This window comes from Vespa crabro, chromosome 8 (assembly GCF_910589235.1).
Source record: "Vespa crabro chromosome 8, iyVesCrab1.2, whole genome shotgun sequence".
NCBI lineage: Eukaryota > Metazoa > Arthropoda > Insecta > Hymenoptera > Vespidae > Vespa > Vespa crabro.
Window position 1 is genome coordinate 4,224,806 of NC_060962.1, and position 24,914 is coordinate 4,249,719.

Below are 24,914 nucleotides of genomic sequence, written 5' to 3' on the forward strand. Positions count from 1 at the left end.
TTCGTAATATATTCAAACAATTTCAATACTAACCCAAATGTAAAATTTAATATGTTTTGCTATATCCAGTTTACATGTTAAAAAAACATTTTTAAACTGTAACTTAGAGATTACTCGTTCATGAGAAGGTTGTACAATCAATGGATTATTTACGTGTGTATTTATCAACAAAATTTTTTTAAATGCCGGGTATAAGGTACAAGTTCGAGTTAATTGCTACAATGATTCCAAGAACAGTGAATAAATAATAAGAGTAACCTGTGTTACTCTGTGGTACTAAAATAGTATTTTATGAGTCAAAGCTGAATTATTCTTATATTTTATCTATTTTCTTTGATTTACTGTATTGACGAGTAAGTTGCGCGTGAATATTGCGTATCTTAATGTACGTTCATACAAATGCATCAACCAATGGTAATAATTGTTCTGTGCAATTAACACCATCTAAATTTTTTTTATTTGTCACAAATGTATTAATATTGTATTGTTCTAAAAATAATATTTACAAGCAGAAAAGTCGATAACTTACCATTCCATTAGCTATATACAAATACATCAATAGAAATTGTAATCTGGCACAAATCAATGAAGGTCATTAAACTATACTGAATAATTCAGATATCAATGATACTTTGATAGTCATAATTATTTATGAAATTATATCATCGACAAACAAATACTATTTTGTACTTTATCATATTACATTATTTTATCTTATTTGACTTATTTTGTCTACTTGTAATCTGTAATACAGAATTTGTATATTTCTTACATTTCATTTCTAATTCTATTTCAATGAAAAACATTTCTTTGTGACTTTACCGATAGATGGCTGGTGCATTTGTATTCAATCGATTTAACTGACTCATGGATTTACAAATTATGGCAATACAGGGAAAAGAACTCACTAGAATGAAAACCTGTTATGTAAAATAAAATCACATATTTATAAATACAAACAAATTCAAAATGCATATATAAAATCTTATCTACATATCAAGGTTATATGAAGTATTTTGTATTATTCTGTACATAATTTTGATTTCAAATTGTTTGCTACACAAGATATTCTAATTATTTCACAATTTTATATCAAATAAAATTCTGTCCTGTTTTATTTTATAGAATATTTTATAGAATATAAAAAAGAAAGATATTTCATTACTTGCTGAGACAAATTATTGACAGGATATTTTTTATTAAGAATATATATTAAAATAAAAGAGGCTATTAAACAGAATGCAACTCAAATATAACATACGACGTCAAACGTATCCATATGCCTTACCTGTAAATCCATGTTTAATCTATTTCAGTTGGAACTTATTCATAATATCAGCTATATACTAGGTATGTTATAATAATTTTTTCAGTCCTAGTTTCAATCTTTCCTGAGCTGGATTTACTTTGATTTTTAATTGCTGAATAAGATCAAAAATTTTTAAAGAAGGTCCAACTTTGAAACCCGTTAGGTTTATTATTTGGTCCTTTGTAAGATTTAGCAAAGTCTTTCCATCAATTTTGCGTTTGCTAAAATTGTCACAGTATGTTGCACAATCATTGACACGGAGAAATTGAGCAACATCAAAAACATTCCATTCAGATGGCACCAAATCACCACAATCTGAACCCTTTGGAACAACATCTGCTAACCTTGGAATATATTTTGTATTTGCTGAAGTTACCTAAAATGAAAAATTTTTAAATCATTTTTTTAATATTGTTTTTTATACCAGCGAACGTTATAATCGAAAATAAAAATTACATTAATATATGATGTTGCAGTTCTCTCTTTGGGTGGTGGTGGACTTTGCACGTCACTTTGTGTATCACTTAATGCCTGACCTTGCCCACTTGTTGGACTAGGTAAAGTTTGATCAGGACCAGCAGGTTCTTCTGCCGGTTCTGGCTCTCTACTTCCTTGTTCCGGTAAACTCTCAAGATCACGTTCTCGTTCGATTTTTGTGCCTTGTGCCGGTTCTAATTCTCGTTCACGTTCACGTGCCATACTAATGCGTTCACTGTGACGAGGTAGTATATTTTTTGCGCAAGATACCTTGCTTCCTTTTTTTAGTTTTCTCTTAGCTTTACGTTTAAGGCCTCTTGGTGATTTTACTAAAAGTAAATAACACTTGTGTATAAATAGAGAAAAAATAATTATAAATATTTATAATTATTATATGTAAATATTTAGATACATTAAAATATATATAAATTAGTATTAAATATATATTAGTACATAAATAAGTACCAGTAGGACTAGTGTTTTTAGTGAGTACACGGGGCCCCTCTAATTTATGATCTACAAGGTCACACCAACCAACTGGATAAATATCTGGACTCTGACAATCTAACCATTGATCATATTCATCCTCCCAACCATCAAAATGTACCCTCAACAACCGACCGATCACTCTGGTAATAGTAGCAACACATACTAATCTAGGGTCCATCAAATCAGCAGCTTCAAGCCTCATACCTTCAATGAATCCATGCTGGGGTATTTCCTATAATACAATGTTGATGTTATTTTTTCAAATATTTTAATTCCATTTAAACTTCAGTTTATGTTATTATAGTCACCCTGTTAAATAACTGTACAGGTGCTGGTATTGTGTTTGTTTCTATCAAATATGCATCCCATGTAAACGTTGTTGAATCATAACCTTTTGGTGGTGTAAGTGGTAGGCCATGCTGAGAACAAAACCCAATTGGAAAGATACAGGGAGAACATGAATGATAGCAAAACCAATCAGCACCACTTGCATCTTCGTCATAACTATCAATACGAATCATAATATAATCTTCTTTTAGAACTTGCATAACTGTGGCCGCACAGATAGCAGAAAGATTAAGTGGATCAATAGCTTCCATTTTCATTCCTTCTCTAAAAGTATATCCAAGGTGTAGATGATGATTCTTTGGCACATGAAAAAGACCATCTGTAGCATCATCTTCGCACAATTTTACTTTTGAAACACGTTCTAGATAATCAGGATATGCATCCAACGATTGTCCTATTCTCTTTGCCCAACCAACAGGATGTATAAGAGGAGAGTCTTCATGACACCAGAAACCATTATCTTCAGGCGGTGAATCATAATATCTCACGTGCAATCGCTTACCAACAATCTTCTGTATTGTAGCTACTTTAACTTGAGAAATTCTGTTTTTATCTACCACTTCTAAATGAAGTCCGCATCTGAAGCGAGATTTCATACTGTCATTAACTTTATTATAGAAATTAGTTGTTAATGTCCTTGCACCGGTTAATCGTCTCCTTAAAAAGTCCTTCCAGTCTTTGTACTTGTTAGCAATTGCTGTGAAAAAAATATAAAATGATATTGTATAATATTTCTAATACAGATGCGACTATGTTTTATTTTATGATAATCTAATTTTCTTATAATATAAATTTCCACAGGTAAGCATAAATATATAATACAAATAATCATATGGTATTTACTGTTTGGTGGTATAAGTGGTTTTCCAATTGTAGCACACCAACCAACAGGATGAATGTCGTTAGAACAAAGTGATACCCAAAAATCTTTATCTGCATTATGGCCAAATCCCTCATACCTTAACAGAGCTCTATATCCCGATATACGTAATACAGTCGCAACCCAAAAAGAGTCTGGAAAAGCTTCACATACTTCGTCACAGTCAGTATTTTCAACTTCAACTTTCATACCCACTGTTATGTTATCCCATATTTCAGATATAGGTGCCTGTATCAATAAAATTTTATGACATATTACTTGTAGATCATTATCTTAAGATTTACATATTTAAATCTTAAAGATTTACATATGTATATTTAATAAAATTTAAAAAAATAATTTCATAAAAGATTTACATGTTTAAAACAAGATACTGGTGCAGCACAAAATCCAGGTTCAACCAAATGTGGTGTCCAGTCATAAGAGCCAGCCATTTCTGCTGTTCTTTTCCTTCGTACTGGTAAATCTTCTGGCATTACAGGTTCTGCTATAACTTTCTCTTCTTCTTCTTTGATAGAATCGTTCAACTCAGTTTCTTTTTTTATCACCTAAAAAAAATTGTTCATTGAATAAATTTTATTTTTTCCTAGCTCTATTAAACTTACATCTTTTGAAGATTTTGTATTAGTAGGAGACTTTGCATTCATAGCCGTTGTTGGTTCTACTGGATATGATGGGCTATATGTTGAATCAGCAGTGGAAGCAGTATGTTCTGAAGAACGTGCACATGCTCTGCTACAAAATCTTCGTTCTTTTGTATAGAATGCATGTTTTACTCCTATAGCACCACATTTTTCACATACAGCTGGATAAAAGAAAAAAATTGTTCAATGTATTGAAAACATAAATAGACATAAACTATACTGCTTTACAATTCTTACCTATACCATCTTTACGAATAGGAATGAAGTTTAAATCAGTATGTGGTTGATAAGCAATCGGTGTTTTTAGAATAAGACCAGGATGTTTTATAGGCTTTATTTTACGATTTCGTAGCAACGGTGAACCATCATGAGTAGTTTGAGTTGCTACATTACTTACTACCTGTTCCCTATCTTCATCAGCCATATAATCTTCTAATGTTAAATATTCACTCATTTCTTGTCTTTCTGATTGTGAGTCATATTCCTAATAAATAGATTTAGAGTTACATAACAATTAAATAATTGGCATAATATTATAAGTATTTTTATTAGAAGAGATATGACTCACTTGTTGCATCTCTTGTGTATCCATAGTTTCCATAGCTTCATCAGGTTCTGAGCATTCATTAGGATATTGTGGTGCTAAATATCGTACCATTGCTGTAGGAGCAATTTGATGATTTCTAAGATCCTCATATGCATGCGAGCCATGAGAAAAAAATGGACTTTCACTTTGACGAGGGTCTAACATAAGCTCATGTGTAGGTTCTCCATGTACCATCATGTCCCCCATCCATACCATCCCTAATTCTGGCATTCCAGGGATGGAAGCATAAACTAAATTCATGCAAACATCCATTCTTATATTCAAATAATGATTTTAACATTATTTATAATTAAATTAGTGATATATTTTCTCTACAATATTAAACATTTTAAACAATATGTTTAATATTAAATCTAGTGTAGAAACCAAATTTATAAGAGAGAGAGAGAGAGAGAGAGAGAGAGAGAGAGAGAGAGAGAGAGAGAAAGAGAGAGAGAGAGACCTAAGCATTATAATTTATTTTCTTCACTCACTAACAAATAGATTATATATTTAATATATAATTATTCTTATTATAGAATAGATCGAATATCAATACAATCATACATGTTTAATAAAGTGAATTTGAACGAATTCAAATAAAATGAAAATACAAAACATGTTTTAATATGTCGATATAAGTACGAGAAATATTATTTAACCTTAATTTACAGTTTATTGCTTTTAAAATTAAAATCTTTGACCCTTATCAATATCCGTATAGGTATAATCATTATAAAATTGCTAATTATGATGGTCGAAGGTACTTAATATATTTCGAAAACACATACGAACCATTCGGAGCTTGCATGTCCATGACAAAGCGTTCTTCGTTAAATCTGTCAATGCTTTTAACCGGTATTACCGTCCTTTATGTTTCTTACATAGTATCTGTTCCATCTCGATTGATGTATAATACACCATTCATAAAAAACACAGCTAGCCTATTTAGAGTCGCTTAATACCTATTCATTTTCCAAGACATCGTGAACAATAGGGCAAAACATTAGGCGGTAGGCATTCGCTTTAACACTACTGATCTCATCTCACTTTTCAGTGCTGACAATCTTTAGGAAAACAAAACTAGACGATACGTTTGAAATAAATTCACAATCATTTTCAAATTTTTTCACTATTTTATACAACGGGTCATAAAATATATATATATGTATTTATATATATATATATATATATATACGTATACACATATATATATATTATATCAAATTATAAAATCTAGGTATTTACGAATGATATATATTACACTGGCTATGTTACAATTGGAAATTACTTATATTATTATATTATTATGTGAAATTATAACTAATAAAAATATTTTATAACTATTATCTCATCGATATAATCAGATATTATAAGTACTACATATTTACAAATATATATATATATATATATTACACACAACACACACACATACATGTGCTTATGTAATATTAAATATTATCTACATACATATACACATATATATATAATATATAATGTGATAGAAAGAATTATAATAAAAAATAGGAATATTTTTCTTTCATTTGTAAACAAAACGTAATAGAATGCAATAAAACTATGTACATAATGCTATGTATATATATATACATAATGTAAAAAGAATCATTATACAAATTTACTTGTTAAGTAAAGAAAACTAGTCTAATTGCGCAGTTAAATATAGTTGAATTATAACCTAACCATTATATATTTTTTATTAACAATCTATAATATTAATACCAAATAATATATAATAATAAAAAAAAAATAATCACATTATTGAATTAAAGGTGAACACAAATATTTGTAGAGTATTTGCATTCTCACCTTTTTTGTTTAATTTCAAGGTAAGCACGTATTGTTTTATGTAATATAATATTTAATATAAAAGATTATAACAACGAATTTTATTAATATATTTGTTTCAAAGTATTTTAAATGTGTGTGTATGAAAAAAATTACTCTATAAATACTTTTAAGTAAATTTAAAAGTACTTGTGAGAAATTCACGAAGAATAATCTGTACATTTTTATAAAATCGATTCATTAATTTTTACAAATCGCAATTCAATTAACAAATTCTTATATATAGTGATTAGTGATGGAAGGAAAACAAAAATGTGAAGAATTGAAATTATCTGTACCATGGGGACATATAGCTGCTAAAGCATGGGGTCTGTCAACTGATAGAAGAATTTTAGCAGTACATGGAATTTCAGATAATGCTGGTACATTTACCAGAATTATTAAGTATCTTCCAAAAAATTATTATATTGTATGTATAGATTTACCAGGACATGGATTTTCATCACACTTTACTTCAGGAATACCACTTAATTATTTTAGTTATGTACTTTCTATATATCATGTATTAAATGCATTAAAATGGGATACTTGTATTTATATGGGCCATAGTTTTGGTGGTCACATTGGTACAATGTTTTCTATTCTCTATCCCAAAATGATTGAAAAATTAATATTATTGGATTCTTTAATATCGCCTCCGGTAGCAAATAAAGAACTTGTATCTCGCTTACGAGAAGTTTGTGATATTACTATTAAAGCTAACACAAATAAAACTCCTCGGTTATATACTAAAGAAGAAGTATTATATGCTTTAAGATGTAAAAGATTTTCAGCATTAAATTCAAAAGCTGCAGAAGCATTATACAAGAGAGCTGTAACAAAAGTTAATGATCTATATAAATATAATCGTGATATTAGATTAAATACATTTATAGTACCTTTTTTTAATATAGATCAATCACTAACATGTATTAAAGAAATTTCAATTCCATGTATGATTATTGTATCAGATTCTGAAATAGACTTATACAAAGATATATCATATATGTTAAAACAAATACTAAACACTTATATCTCTGTTATTTATGTAATTGGGAATCATGATGTCCATAATAATTATCCAGAAAGAATAGCATCATATATATGTAATTTCTTGGATAGTAATATTAAAAGCAAACTTTAACAGATGATATATTAAGAATTTTAAATAAATAAAATTGTACTTATGGAAAGCTGATGATATATTTGATGTGGTGATAGGATATTGAATAAATGCAAATTTATATATATTAGTTATTAAATTAAGGAAATTAGGGAAAAATATTATATTGAATTTAGGAAAGGTGCCTTATAAATATTATATGTTATTAATTGTTTTATAAACTTCGCAATTTTTTATTATGAATTTATATACAAATGATAAATGTTTTCTTATATATAATGTTTTGGTTTTTTATATATTAAATTATTATATGTAAAAATTTTTTAATGTAAATTATTTTATTTTGATCCACATATTTATAATTGCAGAAAAACACTTATTTATAAAACATATATTAATTATGTTACTAATTTCATAATATTATATTTTCATTATTTTGTTATATAATTGTTATAAAATAAAGTCATATTTATAAAACTAAAAATGCACATATATATAATTCAGTACTTCTTGATTCATTCAGTAATCAACTTGATACTTACTAGACCTTTGACTTGTTGTATTTTAATATTTACTTCATTATCTGCTCGAATAATGTTTTGCAATTCATCTTCTAACACTAAGGCCATGTGATTCATAAAAGAATCATTTCTTTTTGTATAATGTACATGATCTGATGTAAGTTCAATTTTATACCAACAAATAAGAGCATTTGGATGTAATTGCTTATTATTATTGCCTATTTTTTTTAAATTTACAACAGATTGTGTCTTTTCATTTTCTTTTATTTCTATTAATGTATATACTTCAGATAAAGGTATATAAGAATACAGACTTAAATTTAAGTCAAATATTTGATCTATCTGCAACATTAGAATTTTTTTAATGCAGATTTAACTCATCATAGACTATAGTATATTATTATATAATCTTACAAGTAGATTACCTTATATTCATTAATATATTCTGCAATCTTATAACTTGAATATGCATCTTTAATATTTGTCATAATATTAATATATTCATTATTATGCTACAAAGAAAAAATTCTAATAATCATAAATTGAAAAATATTATTTTATTCTTAATAATATATACCTTATGAAAATTTGATTTATTCGATGTATTTTTTTCCCACTGAATATTTGCATCTTTTACAGATACTATTTTAGGTAAATCTTCTGAGAATATAAGTTGTCCCATCAAAAATACTTTCTCTGGTAGTATAATGCCTTCTGGCTTTAACAAATAGCTAAAATATGTATTTCTAATTATTTTATTAAGAATATACAAGACAAGCCACAGTTAATTATAACAGTCTTAATATGCATATAAATCATTAGATATTATCAATATTTATGTTAATGATATCGGTCATTATAAATTATCGAAATAATTTTGAGATTATAAAAAATAAAAGATGACATTTTACCTGAAAAGTTCATGACAACTATCTTGGCCCCAATCTTTTAGTTCTCCCTTCATATCAAAATTATGAAAAAGTATAATATCTACAGGATGTTGAATTTGACGATAATCAGATACAGCATAGGCTGTTCCTTGAATTTCATTTTCTTTAATAATTTGTTCAACAAGATGACAAAGTATTAAATTACTACTTTCATAATATAAAATTTCACTATGTTTATTTTTTTTTAATTGCATCAAACCGTAGATAGGAAATGGTGAGGTATCCAAAATACAATTTAATTTTCTAGTTTCATGAGATTTGCTAATTTGAATAAGAGATTTAATATATTCAAGATCATTAAGGAACATTATTATTTCTCTTGGTAAACGATATGTACATTTAGAATCAATATCAGATTTGAATGTGCTTAATGTGTAAGAACACTTTAATTTTCCATTATGTACTTCAGTCTTAATCGTTAAGTTATCACCTTCTTTACAGACTGCTGGAATTGTTGGAAATACAGCCAGTTGCCAACAAGAATTTGCTTCTGATGTATCTATTACAATTTCTTCATCAAGATGTAGTTTGAACCAAGTTACCAATCCATCTATAATACCATCATATCTGCATTTGACACATCGTATAGCCTTTATGCCATCTTTTGCAAATTCTTGTAATTCATACATGTTATTAAAATTAACATGTAATAATACTTGTGGTTCTGTTATATGATTTATTTTAACATTTTCAAGATTTTCTGTATCATAATATTCATCGTCTGGTATTATAAGCACATTATCAAAACTAAGAGAGCATTCTTCTTTTATTTTGTTAAATAAAACTGATGACCTGTATCGTATATATTCACATTCAACAGCAGCCATGTAAAGAGTGGCTCTCATAGGTATAACCATTCCATCTTTACTTAAAATATTTTTGTGTGCATTAATCATAGATGGTATTATTAATTCTCCAAACAAACCAGCATCAAATGTTTCAGTTACTATTAATTTCAACCTGAAAAAAAAATTAATAACTAATTTTTTACAATCAGAAATTTAAGTTTTAATCTTTTTTAGTAATTCAATCAACCTTTCTGGAATATCGTCTGGTATTCTAAGATTTGAAGAAAGCTTAGGTATCAATTTTATATCTTTTGCATCATTGCGCTCAAACACATTTTTTGCTATGTTAACCATTACTGTTGAATATTCACATGCATAAATGTTTTTGGCTCCTGCATCTTTTGCATATAAGCTTAGAAGACCTGTGCCAGTTCCTACATCTAAAACGGTGTCATAGCCTTCAGAAATTCTTTTATGTATTGCTTGTGCAAATGCATTATTTCTTTGCTTATCGTTCAACATTGGAAAGTGCCATCTAGCTACAGCCATACTATGTGCATTTTGCAAATTTCGTTCTGCAGGTAGAAAAGTAGGATCAACTCTCAAGGCTTTTTTCAAATAAGGTATTGCTCTCATAGGATCGTTATTCCTTAAACAGCATAATAATAAATTTTTCTATCCAAACAAGAATGTCTTATACAATTTATATCTATATATTAAAGAATCAGATGGTTATGTTTTAAAATTAAAGTATAACAATAGATATATAAAATAAGCTAATAAGATCTCAATTTTTTGAAGTTGTTAGATATTAATCTATAGATCTAAAAGCATGATCTCACCATAATTATTACCTTAGAAGATGCGCTGCAAAATTATTTAGCATACGTGGATTATTTGGATAAATATCTAAAGAATGTTTATAACATAACAGAAGATCAGAAAACCTATTATTGACCTCCAATTGCATACACCATTCACCTAAATATACATTTGTTTCATTGTAAAGAATACAAATGATATAAACAGAAGACAAACAATATATACAAGATACATAACAGTATATAAATAGACAAGACAAACTATTTATAAAAACATACATAACACATCTGTAAATGCTTCCTCTATTTCTGCTCTTTTTGGAGAACATAATTCTGCTACAACAGTATAATAAGCATAAGCCTTTCCAACATGGCCAAGACTGTCATGATCCTTTGCCTTTCTCAAAGATTTTTCTATTATATCTTTTACTTCCATTTCCATCCTTAAAATATAATAAAATTAATCTTTTTATTACGTAAATATAAACATATTTACATTCGAATAACTTAAAAATATGACTGTATATCCAAAAAATCAAGTCAATTTCAACAAAAATATGTACAAAAAATTATATATGAAAGAATATATTCATAACAAGAAATCACGTGTGTAAATTAGAAAAAAAGATCATATATAACCTTGTTGTATATATTTGTACCAAATAAAAACATTAACTTTGAATTTGGTTGATGAGTTTTATGATTACACATACACAAACAGAGATAGCGCTGTCAGCTTAGTAAAAATAAAAAATAGGGTGGAGAAATAAGATTTAAAACAAACGTGTTATAATAAACTGTGCTTATTAGTCATACGGTATGAAAACAAAATATTTGCGCCTGACGAACATATATATATATATATGGTTATATACTGTGACAGTTCCAATAAATAAGTAAATATAAATGACATTGAATAATTAAAATAATAAAAAATTCTAAAAAAAAAAAAAAATAAGAATAAGAAATATATTATGTTATCCCATCAAAAATAAATACAGGTAGTTTCAACTTCATGAATTTCCGTCATGTTATTCGTATGTTAATAGGTTAGAAAAACTTCCCAATTTTTATACATATCTATAAACCATTTGTATTGGAATTTCTCTTCAATATATATATTTAGTCATATAAAAAGATCGTTGTTAATGATTTTTAACATGAATTTTAACGTATACGTTATTCGCGCGTATTGTCGTCATCCAATCATCGTTGATGAACGTTATGTAGTCTTGCTGCCGAAAAATGTCTGTTTGTGGTGTTCTTTTTCCTAATCTCGCATGCGAGAATTAACACACTTCGATTGGAGTACAAGTGATGTTTTTTGAACTATTTATCAAGTGGAAGTCTTAAGGTTAAGAATGTTGCGAATACTTAGTTTAAAATCTTTCCAAACCCCACAAATTTTTATTAAAAATCGATTATGCGAGGTGATACAATTTAGAAAACTCAATTTATTAGAATATCAAAGCAAAGAGCTTTTAAGGGACTGTGGTATATCTGTACAAAATTTCGCCATCATTGATGATTTAAACAAAGCCAGCTCTGCTCTAAAGAATTTATGTTAGTATAATTTTTTTTCCTTTTTTCATCATATTTTATACATCTATAATAAAATATACCAATTTTTTTTCGCTTGTGTATTATTAATAATTTTCTTGATTATGACAATTTTGAGACCAATGAACTTTTTGTTTCTTTTGTTTATCTTCCAGATGCAAATGAATATGTTATCAAAGCTCAAGTATTGGCAGGAGGACGTGGTAAAGGATGGTTCAACAATGGTTTTAAAGGTGGTGTACATCTTACAAAGGAGTAAGTTAAAATAAATGTGTAAAGGTATTTTATATGAAGTGGCTTATACAAAATGTTACAAATTATTCTTGATAAATCTACTACAGCGGCTAATTTAAATTATTTTGTGATATTGAATGACATAGGGAACTGATCATTTAATAGTAATAAAAAAAAAATTAATTTCTTAAAATTTAATAATTAATAACAAGAAGGTTCTAGTGTCATTTTTTTTTAATACAATTCAATGTATATTACGAAACCAAGACAATAAATTTACTGTTTACAAAGGATTAAAATAAGAGTTGAAAAGTTTAAAATTTTTCTTTAAAGATTTGTTGGAACTTGACATGAATTTAATAATGGACTTGTTTTCTTTTTTTCGTATTCAATGAAATCAATAATAAATTTAATATCACTTTTTAAAAACTTGCACTTTTAATTATATTAAATGTATATTTAATGATTATGAATGTAATAATAATAATTTTATATTTTTTATACGTTAAACATTTAAAATATTATTATAGAGATAATAGTTGCTTTTGTTTAATTTTTTATGTTATTTTGAAATATTTTTTTTTTAATAGTCCCAAAGAAGTAGTAGATGTTGCAAAGAATATGTTAGGTCATCGGCTGATTACTAAACAAACTTCAAAGGATGGCATTCTGGTACAAAAAGTTATGATAGCTGAATCTGTTGATATTGTTTCTGAAAAATATATTTGCATTCTGATGGATCGACAACATAATGGACCAGTAATAATCGCCTCTCCACTGGGTGGTATGGACATTGAAGCTATTGCTAAAGAACAACCTGAATTAATAAAAACTGTACCATTGGATATATATAATGGGATTAATGATGCTATTGCCAAAGATATCAGTAATTTCTTAGGATTTAGTGACCCAGAGGTACATAAGAAAGCAATTTACGAATTGAAGAGTTTATGGAAATTATTTGTTGATATTGATGCTTTACAAATTGAAATCAACCCATTAGTATTAACCAAAGATAAACAAGTTGTTGCAGTAGATGCCAAAATTTCATTTGATGATAATGCACAATTTAGACAGCAAGAGCTTTTTGCTTTAGAAGATACTAATGAAAAGGATCCAAGAGAAGTAGATGCATTACATTTTAATTTAAATTACATCGGAATGGATGGGAATATTGGATGTTTAGGTTGATATTTTACAGTAATATATGCATGTTTTTATAGTATATCGATTATTTATAACAGCATAATTTTTATTATTTTTATTTTCAGTTAATGGAGCTGGTTTAGCTATGGCAACAATGGATATTATCCAATTAAATGGAGGAAACCCTGCTAATTTTTTAGATGTAGGTGGAAATGTAAAAGAGGACCAAGTTTATCAAGCATTTCGTATTTTAAATGAAGGTATGCTTATAGATTGTTATTATTTTATATGTATAAAGTATTTTTATGATATAATTAATTTTTTAGATCCAAAAGTAAAAGCTATTCTTGTTAATGTATTTGGTGGAATCGTAAATTGTACTACCATAGCAAATGGAATTATAGCAGCTGCACGAAATTTAGGTCTTAAAATACCTCTTGTGGTTCGATTAGAAGGTAATCATTTTTCAATAACAGAAACAAAAACATTTATTGCAAAAAATGATCAAATCAAAAAACAATATTTTTCACAATTCAATGACAAATATATTTTTTATTGAAAATTATGATGTTAGTTATAAAAATTAAAAAGAAATCTGTTTTGACTTGATCATTATTGCATTAAGTCTATGACATAATTAGTAATTTTAGTTGCAAGAATTGTTATTCTTTTACTTGAACACACAAGCAGTTAAATATGGTATATTTTGTTTCTTTTACTTTACATTATTTGCAGGTACTAATGTAAATGAAGCAAAAAAGACTCTTAGAGACTCCGGCTTGCCAATAATTACAGCTAATGACTTAGATGAAGCAGCAAGAAAAGCTGTTATGTCTATAAAAACATAAATACATTGCTATTTTCTTATAACTATATAACCTCCTAAAGACTGGAAATCTACGGTTGTGATTTGTAGTGTTGTAGATTTTAATACAAAAAAGATTCATATAATATAACTTGCACAGTTTTTTCATAAATTCTCATTGTCTTATTGCAAATTATTTAATTAATATTTTTCTGATTTTTACAGATTTTTAAAAATGATTTATATCGTTATGAATATAACTATATATATCGTTTTGAATATAGCTTTATAAATATATTTAATTTTTTAATGCATGTATTCAAAGGAAAACAAGATTATGGTGTATAGCATTGAATTATAAACTTTATTTCGTTTTAGTAATAATGGATTATCATTTTATCCATTTATGCTATATTATTTTTATGATATAGAATATATTAGAAAATGCATTTTCTATGTATTCTCAAAATGCAACTTTCCATTTGTTTATTAAAATTATTATACCTCTCTATTATAATTTTTATTCATGGGACTAAAAGTAAATTTTGTAATTTTTTTTGTTACTTTCACTTTTAACATATTTATAAAAGAACACATTTTACTCAACATCTATCTATTGTTATATACTTTATTTAACGTTTTAGAAATATTTTTTAAACAAAGTACCAGATCAAAGAGAGCTTCATTGTTATTATTGAATGTCCGATTTTTCAATCATTGATTAAATATAACATATTTAGTCAGCATCAGTTGGTAATTTGTAAATATGCCTATTAAAATAGACAAAGTTTGTATAATATTGATTAAACATAAAAGTTGCACAAATACACTACTTAATATTTTGTAAATAATTAATATATTCGTATTCTTAATATTTTCAGACGAAAAAATTATATGATATTAGATGTAATAACAAATCACATTATATGAATATTAAAATCTTGCAAAAAAATCTTCAAAATTATTTTTTGCACAAAGTTTAATTTGTGATCTAAAATCTGAACAATGTAGCAACATTATAATAATCAATACTGCATGAAAAATTGCTTGAAGATTGCACAGTGTATAAATATTATGTATAGTTATTTATTTATCATGTATAAGTACCATAATACGAAGTATTAAATGTTACATACAAACTAAAATGGGCAGAATAAGAGATACGACTTCGAGCATTTGTCTAAGAGTAAGTGGCATGAGAGATAAAATTTTTGTGACGTTATATGTAAAATATAAAATATTGTGTGAAGGTAGGAAACAAATGATTCAAATATCATAATGTAGTGCTGCATATGCTAACATGTTGGTAAAAGTTATCAAAATTTGATAACAAGTTTTGTTGATACAAATAATCTTGTATAATTATTAACTTAACCTAAACGAAATGTCACAATGAAAAACAAAGAAATAGTTTAATCATTTGATGCATAACATTTTTAGTAAGATAACTTTCAATTTTCATATTCGCAGGAAATTACATTCCACTTGACTTTCGTCCATTGTTGTATAAGGGGACTAGAAATTATACGTATGTTTCTTGCTTCGTCCAAAATAAGAAATAGTCTATTCTGTGTAAATATTTATACAGGATCTTGAATGTTAAATTGGAACTTAAGATAGGAATCCACTAGATTCACGCAAGACTATATAACGCCACGCCATATATGTATATCTAAATAGATCTTTTTACGTTCTACATAATTGTATAGAAATCAATTTGTCCCATATTATTCTATGTTGTTGTAGTATTTCACGTAAATTTGTAATTTCCGTACAATACTTCTTTTTTTTTGTGCATCTCAGGAACAAAGATTTTCTAATTTACAAACGTATTGAGACGTGATATACATGCAGAGTTTTAACTTTTGCTTACAAGTGGAAGCGTGTCAGAAGCATAGTGACGTTCGCTCTTTCATATACGTCACAGTCGTTTGTGTAGTGTGCGTGTGGGATAGTCGGCGTGGTCCAAGTGAATTCCTAGCTTCGACCTCACGTACTTACCTAATATAAAACAAGAACACAACAAAGTTTTAGCATTTACTATACATTTCAAAATATTAGGTAATATGCCAATAATTTCAGATAGTTTCCTACCCTTTGATTTTTCTACATACATTCTCAATCTATTTTTTTCAAATACTTAGCTATTAACAATGTCAAATTGATAATGTTGATATTTCTTACTTTGTTCGTTAGGAGTATGCTTTACTATTTTTAAAGCAAATCTCATATTCATAATGCAGTTGGTTTTTACACATGGTACGGTAATTTCGTGTTCTGTATAGTATCAGTAAGGAAAAGGAGGAAAGAAGAAAGGAAAGATGTGAAAATAGAAATCAGCTTATCCACTCTTAAAGAGAAGGATGGCTACCTGACCCAGGTAGAAATATATAAAATGTCTTGTTTCGTGCGTTACATAACTTCCAAAATTACGTCCTACAATGCAGTGCCACGTTGGATTATATTTTTTATCAAATTCTTTCTTGATAAATGCTGCTATATCCTGCAATCAAAAAAATGGACAATGATTATACTTGATGAATTCCCATGTACAATATACATCTGGAAAATCTATTTTTTTGTTCAAACATATGAAATAAATGCAATGTACGTTTATATTGTCAACTGTTTGGTCTTGTATCTAAAATCTGTATTAAAATGTAAAACTTCCCACAGACAAAGAAATCAGTTATGCATTATAAATCTACTGTGTTCATTTTTAGTATATATGTTGATAAGTAAAAGTCAAGTTTTAACAAAACATATTTACATTAGTAAAAACACAAACTAATTTATTTAGTGATTAAAAGAAAATGATGTTTATACATATATATATCATAGTGTAATATTTATGCAATTTAATCTGCTTTTTCTCATACATATTTTTTCTAAATGTATTATATGAATATTATTGAAACTTCAGATTCTAAGTTTTTATAATATTTCTCATATATTTTAAACTAATGAAATGATAACATTAATGATAATTGAATAATATATAAATGAACAGAAAATAATACCTATTACGTAAATAAAGTATGCACTTCTAATATCATAAGTACTTTTCTTTATGCTGTGACATATGCTTCATTCTTATATGTAGATTTCCTGAGTGAAAGATGTATAAGATAAAAAATTATATTATAAGAAAAAAATTTCATTTTTAATCCTATTACATTTCTTATTTAATTGAATATGTATTATTATTTAAGTCATATTAAATTAAAAAAAAAATGTATATATATATAGAGAGAGAGATAGAGAGGATATCTATTTCATACATTTTTCATTGATATTTTGAGTTATATTAAATTCAATATTAGTTAATAATATGCCTCTTAATACTTATTCATAAATTCCATGTGATGTATAATCAAGCATATACACATGGCACGCATATGCATGTTTCTTGTTATTGGCTACGTGTTTCAGTACCATAGTTAGAAGTCGTGTGAATTTTGATAGAAAAAAATCCATAGGAATCTTATTTTGCATTCCAATCTCCTGTTGTTATGTTTCCACATATATAATTGTTTTATAATATTCCTGGAAACCCTAGAATTTGTAGAAAAACTTTAATTCAATGAGGAAAAAATCTATAGAACCAATATCAGCTGAAAATGAACAGCCGTAATATAAGCTTGAAATGGGGATGACAAATACTGAATTTATTTGTTTTTATTTTATTTTATTTTTTTTTTATATATATATATATATAATTTAGTTTGTCAGTTTAGACTTAAGATCTTCAGATCATTTAAAAACTTTGCTCATGCATATTAGGCTAATACTGTCTAATTAAGTGTCACTCCTACTGTAACGACATGCAAAATAAGATTCCCTGCAAATTCATTTCACATTATATTTTTACATTAATTTAAATCTTTAAGAAAAATAGATACTTCTAAATAGAAATCATATATTTTTTTAAAGCAGTTACCTTTTCTATATTATACTTTTCCAAAGCTTGAGTTGCACAATCGACAGCATCCTGCTGCATCTCTTCAGACATATCCGCATTCTTGATAACAGCCTTTCTGTCTGACATTTTGTTTGTTCTATAAAATACACGATTATTGAATTTATTGTCAAACACACACACACACACACATATATATGTTATGTATATATATGTTATGTGTATATATATATATATATATATATATATATATATATATATACATATATACACATTATTTTTTTATAACATACATAATAAATTTTTGACAAAAAATAATATGACAGATATTTGTGCTTTTAAGTTATAACTCCAAAATTTTTATTTGTATCATAAAAAGTAATTCAATCAACTATTAGTAAAAATAAAACATAGAACGGATTATGTTTTTAACACATCAATAACACAGATAAAATTCTTTCATTAAATTTACGAAAAAGTTTTCGATATATAAATGAAATTGTGCATAAAATGAAAATATTGAACATACTTGAAAAATGGAAAATGAGCAATTTTAATGACAGCGTGTATATCAATCGATGGCATAACAAAAATTTTAAATTATCGAAAAAAGACAATGTTTTTAACGACTTAGATATCAGTACAATATTAACGGATGGAATGAAACGCGGGAGGATATTGTTTTGTCGATATGGCTTAATAAGTATAACAGTTTACTTGCACGCGATTGAAATTGCAATGGAAATCAATGTTAATACATTTACTTACAAAGCATATTAAATATGATAGATCAAAATATAAAATTATTTTTTGGCATATAGCAAAAGCAAGACTTTTACCTCGGTTTTAAAAAAGCAATACATCTGATAAAATAATAAACATACCTTTTTTTATAAACACACTTTCACTAAAAAACGCAGGGAAAGCGTTTATAATTTTCTTTTCCCCCTGTTATATGCGGAATTCTCAAAATGGAATAATTTACTTAAAAATTTTTGCGCACTTAAGCCGACAACGAAAATTACTCGACCGAGTTTCAGACTGAAATGTCCGCAGATATCCTACGGTTCTTATTGGCTCACGATTAGGGTCTTCTATCAGGGTCTTCTATCGGTCCAGAATGCCTTGCAACTAGTATGCCGCGAAAAAACAAATTGAGATTTAGTTTTATCATTTATATATAGACATATTTTTTAAATTTCTATCGATAAATAAAGCACGTATCACGTAATTTTAAGAAAGTTTTATAATTCTTTAGAAGAATTTATTATAAATATACAAAAAAATAGTAACTCTAAATATATCTTACATTATTGCAGTTATCTTATGTTATCTTGTCATGCCTTACCTGTCATATATAAAATCTCGAATAATTCATATCGCACACGACTGTGTTATTATTTTTATTAGCAATAAATTAAAAAGATTAAATTTATATAATTAAGATAGTTTTGTAGGTTATCTTCTTAAACAATAATTTTTAGATAAAAAATTTTTTATTATTATTAAATATCTTATTATTTTTGAAGTACTATTGAATATTTTAATAATAATTACTTTCTGTTATTGTAATTAAAATATTTTAACATATGAGTATAACATCATAAATGATTAATATAAATAATTTTAATAGAAGAATTAATTTCATAACAAATTTTTATTAGAATTTATTAAATATAATATCCATTTGTAAAGTAAAAATTATAATATCCATAAAGAGAAATTGTCGATGTTGTTTAAGTTTTGTGATTTCGACGTTCGATTATAAATCAGCTTCGATTATCGATATAACGTACGTCAGTTTTTGATTTTAAATATGCTTATTCAAACCTACTGTCTTGTTACAACCTTGGTGTTATGTACGTATGAGTATTTGATTCATCGTTAATTTACTTGAAAAAAATTTACTACATCGAAATGACATCGAAATGATATTTCATGATTATTGTTTACCATTTAAAAAATTTTACAAGAGCTCGACTAAACTCTGTGTAAATCACAATCTAATGATGAAGATTGAAAGTGCTTGCAATATAAAGCTATGAGAATTATTGTTCTCATTATGTTTTACACTATGATTTATATAAAAAGAAGTTCCGAAGAAGGGATAGATATAAGAAAGAATAAAAAAACTCGAGCTATACTAAAATCGAGTTTTATTAAAAACTCCAATTACGATGTTTCTGTGAGATCAATTTCAAGATCAGGTATATATCCATAAATTCTAATAGTGATAACGAACGATCCTAAAAACGATTACTTTTTTTTTAGAGGCATTATTGAATGATCCGACCCGAACAATGAAAGTTACTTTTTTAAATGTAAATTATACGAATAATATACCGTTTAATTTATCGAAGAGCATGAAAGTTTATCTCATACAAATCAAGTTTCAAATTATCGATTATGATCCTTTAAGGATAGATGAATTCATTGTACATTACGGATTTTATGCAACTGACAATTTTTACGTCAGTCAAAATGGCAATTTCAAATACATATATTTGGAGATTTATATTCCACGATACTTTTTTATTGATATAGGATTACGCACAGTTTCTAATTCGATAAACGTAAAACATAATGTCAAGAAGTCGTTTCTATTACAATATAATCGAGAGAAAGTTAGTTTGACAAAGAAACGAAATAATAATGAAAACTATAATATACCGATACACTTTCGATTAGGTAGAAATTTAAAGTCAGTGATAATGCCACGTCACATTAAACATCAATTAGGGAATTATAAACCGTTCAAAATGCATCGTAATGAAGATTCAAAAAGGAAGAATAAATTATTAGAAAAATCATATTTAAGAAAAAAAAGAAATGCTTATTACTCATATCATACGTCGCGATTTGACGATCAAAGTTCATTATTGTTAAGAAATATAAGAAATATTAAAAAACAATATTTTACTACAGTTACAAATGCTAATATTTATAACGTAAGAAATGTAAAATCATCGAATTCGCGTAAGCTTCCTGAAAAAGAATTGAAAATGCAGAACAAAGAGAAACGAAGAAATGATATAAAAAGAATGTACAATGATTCAAAGAGTCCGGAAGAAGTGACAAAAAACAACTCAATCGATTACGATTATTACATAGATGAAAATCTAGAAAGTAATGATAAAGATGAGTATGAGTATGATTACGAGGAACCCGAAATAAGTACTTATTGGTATGATTATTACGAAGAAAAAATTACAACATTCACCACGGCATTAACAACAATCGATTTAGAACAATTACAAACTGAAGTAACTTATACTTTAACGAGTGAAGAAATTGATGTTACTCCTTTTGTTACATTATTATCAATAATTGAAACTATGCAGACTACAGAATTAAGAGAGCCAACTTTGAGTTTTGCGGTCACAGAAGCATCATCATTTGTAACTACGATATTTATTATCGAATCAACAACAACAGAAATTATGGAAACATCGTTATCTGGAGTGACTACAAAATTTACAATTTATACTAGTATTTCACCTAGTACAACTTCAGAAAGCACAACAGAAGCGACAAGTATGACAATGGAGTACAAAAGTACTTTGATATCTATAACAGAAGTTACAATCATGGAGACATTACCGTTTTTAACTGACGAGGAAATGACAACATGGATAGAAAATATAACAGAATCATCATTATTTGAGGAAACAGAATTAATGATTACGTATGATACAATAACTTCTGTTACAACGCAATCCACGATAACATTTGAAACGTCAATAATTACTCCTGTTACTATTACGGAAAGTGTAACTACTACAGAGTTTATAGAAGAAACAGAAGAAAGCGAAATAATTACAACAATCACTTTTACATCTCCGTATACAATGGAGACGTATACAAATAAAACTGATATAAAAATATCGGATTTTACAAGCCCGACAGAAATATTAGTTTTTATGAGTACTATAACAGAATATGAAACAATAGAGTTTACAGAAACAATTAGTTCTGTTTTCTTAGAAAGTACAACGTTATCAATGATAGAAGAAGAGGAGGTTGATTTATTTACAACAGAAATGATTTATACTACGTTTACCATTACTCCTGAAATTACAACGACGGAAATAATTATAAATGTAACGACAGTAGAAGAATTGCCAATAACTACAGAGATCCCAACTTCAACCGAAACCACATATATTTATATAGTTTCATCTTTAGAAACATCAATAGCTACAACAGAAAGTGAAACTTACGTTTTCGAAACAACATCAGCAACATTCGTTACTTACCATGTTGATAGGACAGTTCCTAAAATATTAGAAACAACTACTCCATTGTCTTTTACAATATCAACAGAAATTACCACGTTAACAGAAGAAATTTTGGAACCTTCAAGCACAACAACGTTATCAACTTTATCAATCACTGAAGAAAGTACATCTCTAGCTTTCAAAACTATATTTATTTCTTCAATAGAAACCACATATAGTTTTACAGTTTTTTCTTTACAGACCTCTGCAATAACGGAAAGTAAAACTTATGTTTTCGTAACAACATCGGCAACACTTGATACTTATTATGCTGATCAAATATTAGAGACTACTGTTTCATTACCTTCTACAATGTTAACGGAGATTATTACAATAACGGAAGAAATTTTGGAACCGAAAGGCACAACGCTATCAACTTTAACAGAGTTTAGTCCATTTTCCGAAAGTATGTCCCTTCTACCATTATCAGAAATGTATACATTACCTACGTCTACTTACTCGGTAAGATATACCGAATTGGAAGAAGAAATAAGTACAATAGTCGAACTAATTTCGCAACTTTTTACTTCTACTTTTTTGACATCTCAAGAAATTACATTGCTAGATTTCGAAATTACAATTATTCCATCGACAGAAATTACATCTACTACCTTAGAGGAGGAAATCTTTCCTTTAATAACAACACCTGTAATTGATTTCATTCCTTACGAAAACACTTCGTTTACATCTTTCTTTGAAACCTATCCGTCAACACCTATGTCATTTTTGCAAACTGATATGATAACTCGTACGTCATCAGAAGCGACTACAACGGAAGAAATTGTTCTATTCTTACCACTTAACACTACTATCGATATATTTAACAAAACAGAATCTTTAAAAATATTGAAAACAACGTTCGATGAGAAAATGAAAACGGTAACAGATAGTTCAGAATATGAAGAATTCTATGATACAGAATATGGTAAAGATTATGAAGAAGCATACGAGGAGGACAAATATGAAGATGAAGATAAATCTATCACAACCTGGTATGAATACGAAGAAGAAGAAGAAACGACGATATTCGATCGAAAAACTACTTCGAAATTTGAAACTACTGAGATTATTGAGAAGGAAACAAGCAAGATCATTGAGAATAAAACTGTCCCGATGGTTTCATTGACTACGAAACCTATCTTAACTGAAATGAAAACAATAACGATGATAAAAGAACTTGAAACATCAACGATTTCTGAAACCTTCAAAGATTTCGAAAAAACATCGACGACAACATCTTTGGTTTCTACCATCGAAGAGTTTACCCTAACTTCAGATAAAATATTCACTTCCACAACAGAACATTTAGAATGGTGGGCTGATCAAAGCTCTCATAAAAAACATGATCACACATTAAGTACGCTTGAAATTGAATCGGAAACCAAATTGGATATAACCCTTCCGAAATTTATTGTCTCGCCAGATGAAACAACACTAAATATATCTTTGGTTACTGAAATAGGAACGATTACCCAGACTGAAATATTTCCAACAATAACTGATAGTAGTATACATTTGGAAATAGAAATAACTACTGACTATTTTGACGAAAAAAGTAAATTATTTGTTACTGAAAGCGAAGAAACGGATTTAAAATTATATTTTACAACACCTTCTGATTTCGTGTCTTTATTGACGACGGATGATTTTGACATAGAAAGACGAAATGGATTTGAGGAAGAAACGAAGGATGAAGTCATTCCATTATTTGAAACGATTGAAAGAAGAACTACCGTTGATTCTTTTGAAGAAGATGAGTATGAGGATGAGGATGAGTATGAGGATGAGGATGAGGATGAGGATGAGGATGAGGATGAGGATGAGGATGAGGATGAGGATGAGTATGAGGATGAGGATGAGGATGAGGATGAGGATGAGGATGAGGATGAGGATGAGGATGAGGATGAGGATGAGGATATTACACACAGATCGGTTTCACTAATAACATCATCGAGATATCTCAGTACTTTTAAACCTCCTGTTGAATCGGAAAAATTTACACCATTACCACCGACAGAAAGAACCATCCCAATATTACGAAATTTAAACAGAGTGACAATGATTCCTGAAGGATGCAACAAAAAGAGAAAAAAGAAATTCATAAAGAAAAAGGGATATACAAGGATGTAAATAACACTAAAGAAAATTTATCATAATTTAATAGATTTTTCAAACAGATAAATATTAAGATA

General features: G+C 27.5%; 6 protein-coding genes across 14 annotated transcripts; 3 read left to right on the plus strand and 3 right to left on the minus strand.

The window, feature by feature from the left end:
- Positions 1-143: 143 nt before the first annotated feature.
- LOC124425858 (polycomb protein Sfmbt-like) lies at positions 144-5,856 on the minus strand. The gene is made up of 10 exons (XM_046966841.1): positions 5,529-5,856; positions 4,716-4,984; positions 4,385-4,631; positions 4,109-4,308; positions 3,860-4,051; positions 3,467-3,731; positions 2,584-3,320; positions 2,252-2,507; positions 1,766-2,115; positions 144-1,685 (listed from the first exon to the last, which is right to left on the minus strand). Exons 1-10 carry the CDS (start codon positions 5,548-5,550, stop codon positions 1,356-1,358), a joined length of 2,868 nt encoding a protein of 955 aa, XP_046822797.1. The 5' UTR covers positions 5,551-5,856; the 3' UTR covers positions 144-1,355.
- Positions 5,857-6,255: 399 nt separating this feature from the next.
- LOC124425905 (serine hydrolase-like protein) lies at positions 6,256-7,929 on the plus strand. Its single transcript, XM_046966953.1, has 2 exons — positions 6,256-6,580; positions 6,826-7,929. Exon 2 carries the CDS (start codon positions 6,835-6,837, stop codon positions 7,720-7,722), a length of 888 nt encoding a protein of 295 aa, XP_046822909.1. The 5' UTR covers positions 6,256-6,580; positions 6,826-6,834; the 3' UTR covers positions 7,723-7,929.
- Positions 7,930-8,085: 156 nt separating this feature from the next.
- LOC124425919 (protein arginine N-methyltransferase 9-like) lies at positions 8,086-12,094 on the minus strand. 8 transcript variants are annotated; one of them, XM_046966992.1, is made up of 8 exons: positions 11,960-12,094; positions 11,061-11,224; positions 10,815-10,941; positions 10,208-10,609; positions 9,134-10,132; positions 8,800-8,953; positions 8,648-8,734; positions 8,086-8,564 (listed from the first exon to the last, which is right to left on the minus strand). In XM_046966992.1, exons 2-8 carry the CDS (start codon positions 11,221-11,223, stop codon positions 8,217-8,219), a joined length of 2,280 nt encoding a protein of 759 aa, XP_046822948.1. In that variant the 5' UTR covers position 11,224; positions 11,960-12,094; the 3' UTR covers positions 8,086-8,216. The 8 variants fall into 8 exon arrangements, with proteins under 8 accessions (XP_046822948.1, XP_046822949.1, XP_046822947.1 ...); XM_046966993.1 differs by lacking the exon at positions 11,960-12,094 and adding an exon at positions 11,495-11,615; XM_046966991.1 differs by lacking the exon at positions 11,960-12,094 and adding an exon at positions 11,421-11,595.
- Positions 12,095-12,132: 38 nt separating this feature from the next.
- Positions 12,133-14,698, plus strand: LOC124425920 (succinate--CoA ligase [GDP-forming] subunit beta, mitochondrial). Its single transcript, XM_046966999.1, has 6 exons — positions 12,133-12,344; positions 12,497-12,596; positions 13,166-13,761; positions 13,847-13,981; positions 14,048-14,176; positions 14,457-14,698. The coding sequence occupies exons 1-6, from the start codon at positions 12,143-12,145 to the stop codon at positions 14,567-14,569; spliced, it is 1,275 nt and encodes a 424-aa protein (XP_046822955.1). The 5' UTR covers positions 12,133-12,142; the 3' UTR covers positions 14,570-14,698.
- An 898-nt stretch (positions 14,699-15,596) lies between these two features.
- Positions 15,597-19,498, minus strand: LOC124425921 (dynein light chain 2, cytoplasmic). Of its 2 annotated transcripts, XR_006942606.1 has the most exons (4): positions 19,330-19,498; positions 18,467-18,584; positions 16,711-17,029; positions 15,597-16,527 (listed from the first exon to the last, which is right to left on the minus strand). XR_006942606.1 is itself a non-coding variant. In XM_046967000.1 (3 exons), the coding sequence occupies exons 2-3, from the start codon at positions 18,572-18,574 to the stop codon at positions 16,868-16,870; spliced, it is 270 nt and encodes an 89-aa protein (XP_046822956.1). In that variant the 5' UTR covers positions 18,575-18,584; positions 19,330-19,498; the 3' UTR covers positions 15,597-16,867. The 2 variants fall into 2 exon arrangements, 1 of the variants encoding a protein (XP_046822956.1); XM_046967000.1 differs by having other exon boundaries at positions 15,597-17,029.
- A 1,988-nt stretch (positions 19,499-21,486) lies between these two features.
- On the plus strand, positions 21,487-24,852 carry LOC124426181 (mucin-3A-like). The gene is made up of 2 exons (XM_046967565.1): positions 21,487-24,497; positions 24,651-24,852. The coding sequence occupies exons 1-2, from the start codon at positions 21,487-21,489 to the stop codon at positions 24,850-24,852; spliced, it is 3,213 nt and encodes a 1,070-aa protein (XP_046823521.1).
- Positions 24,853-24,914: the final 62 nt, after the last annotated feature.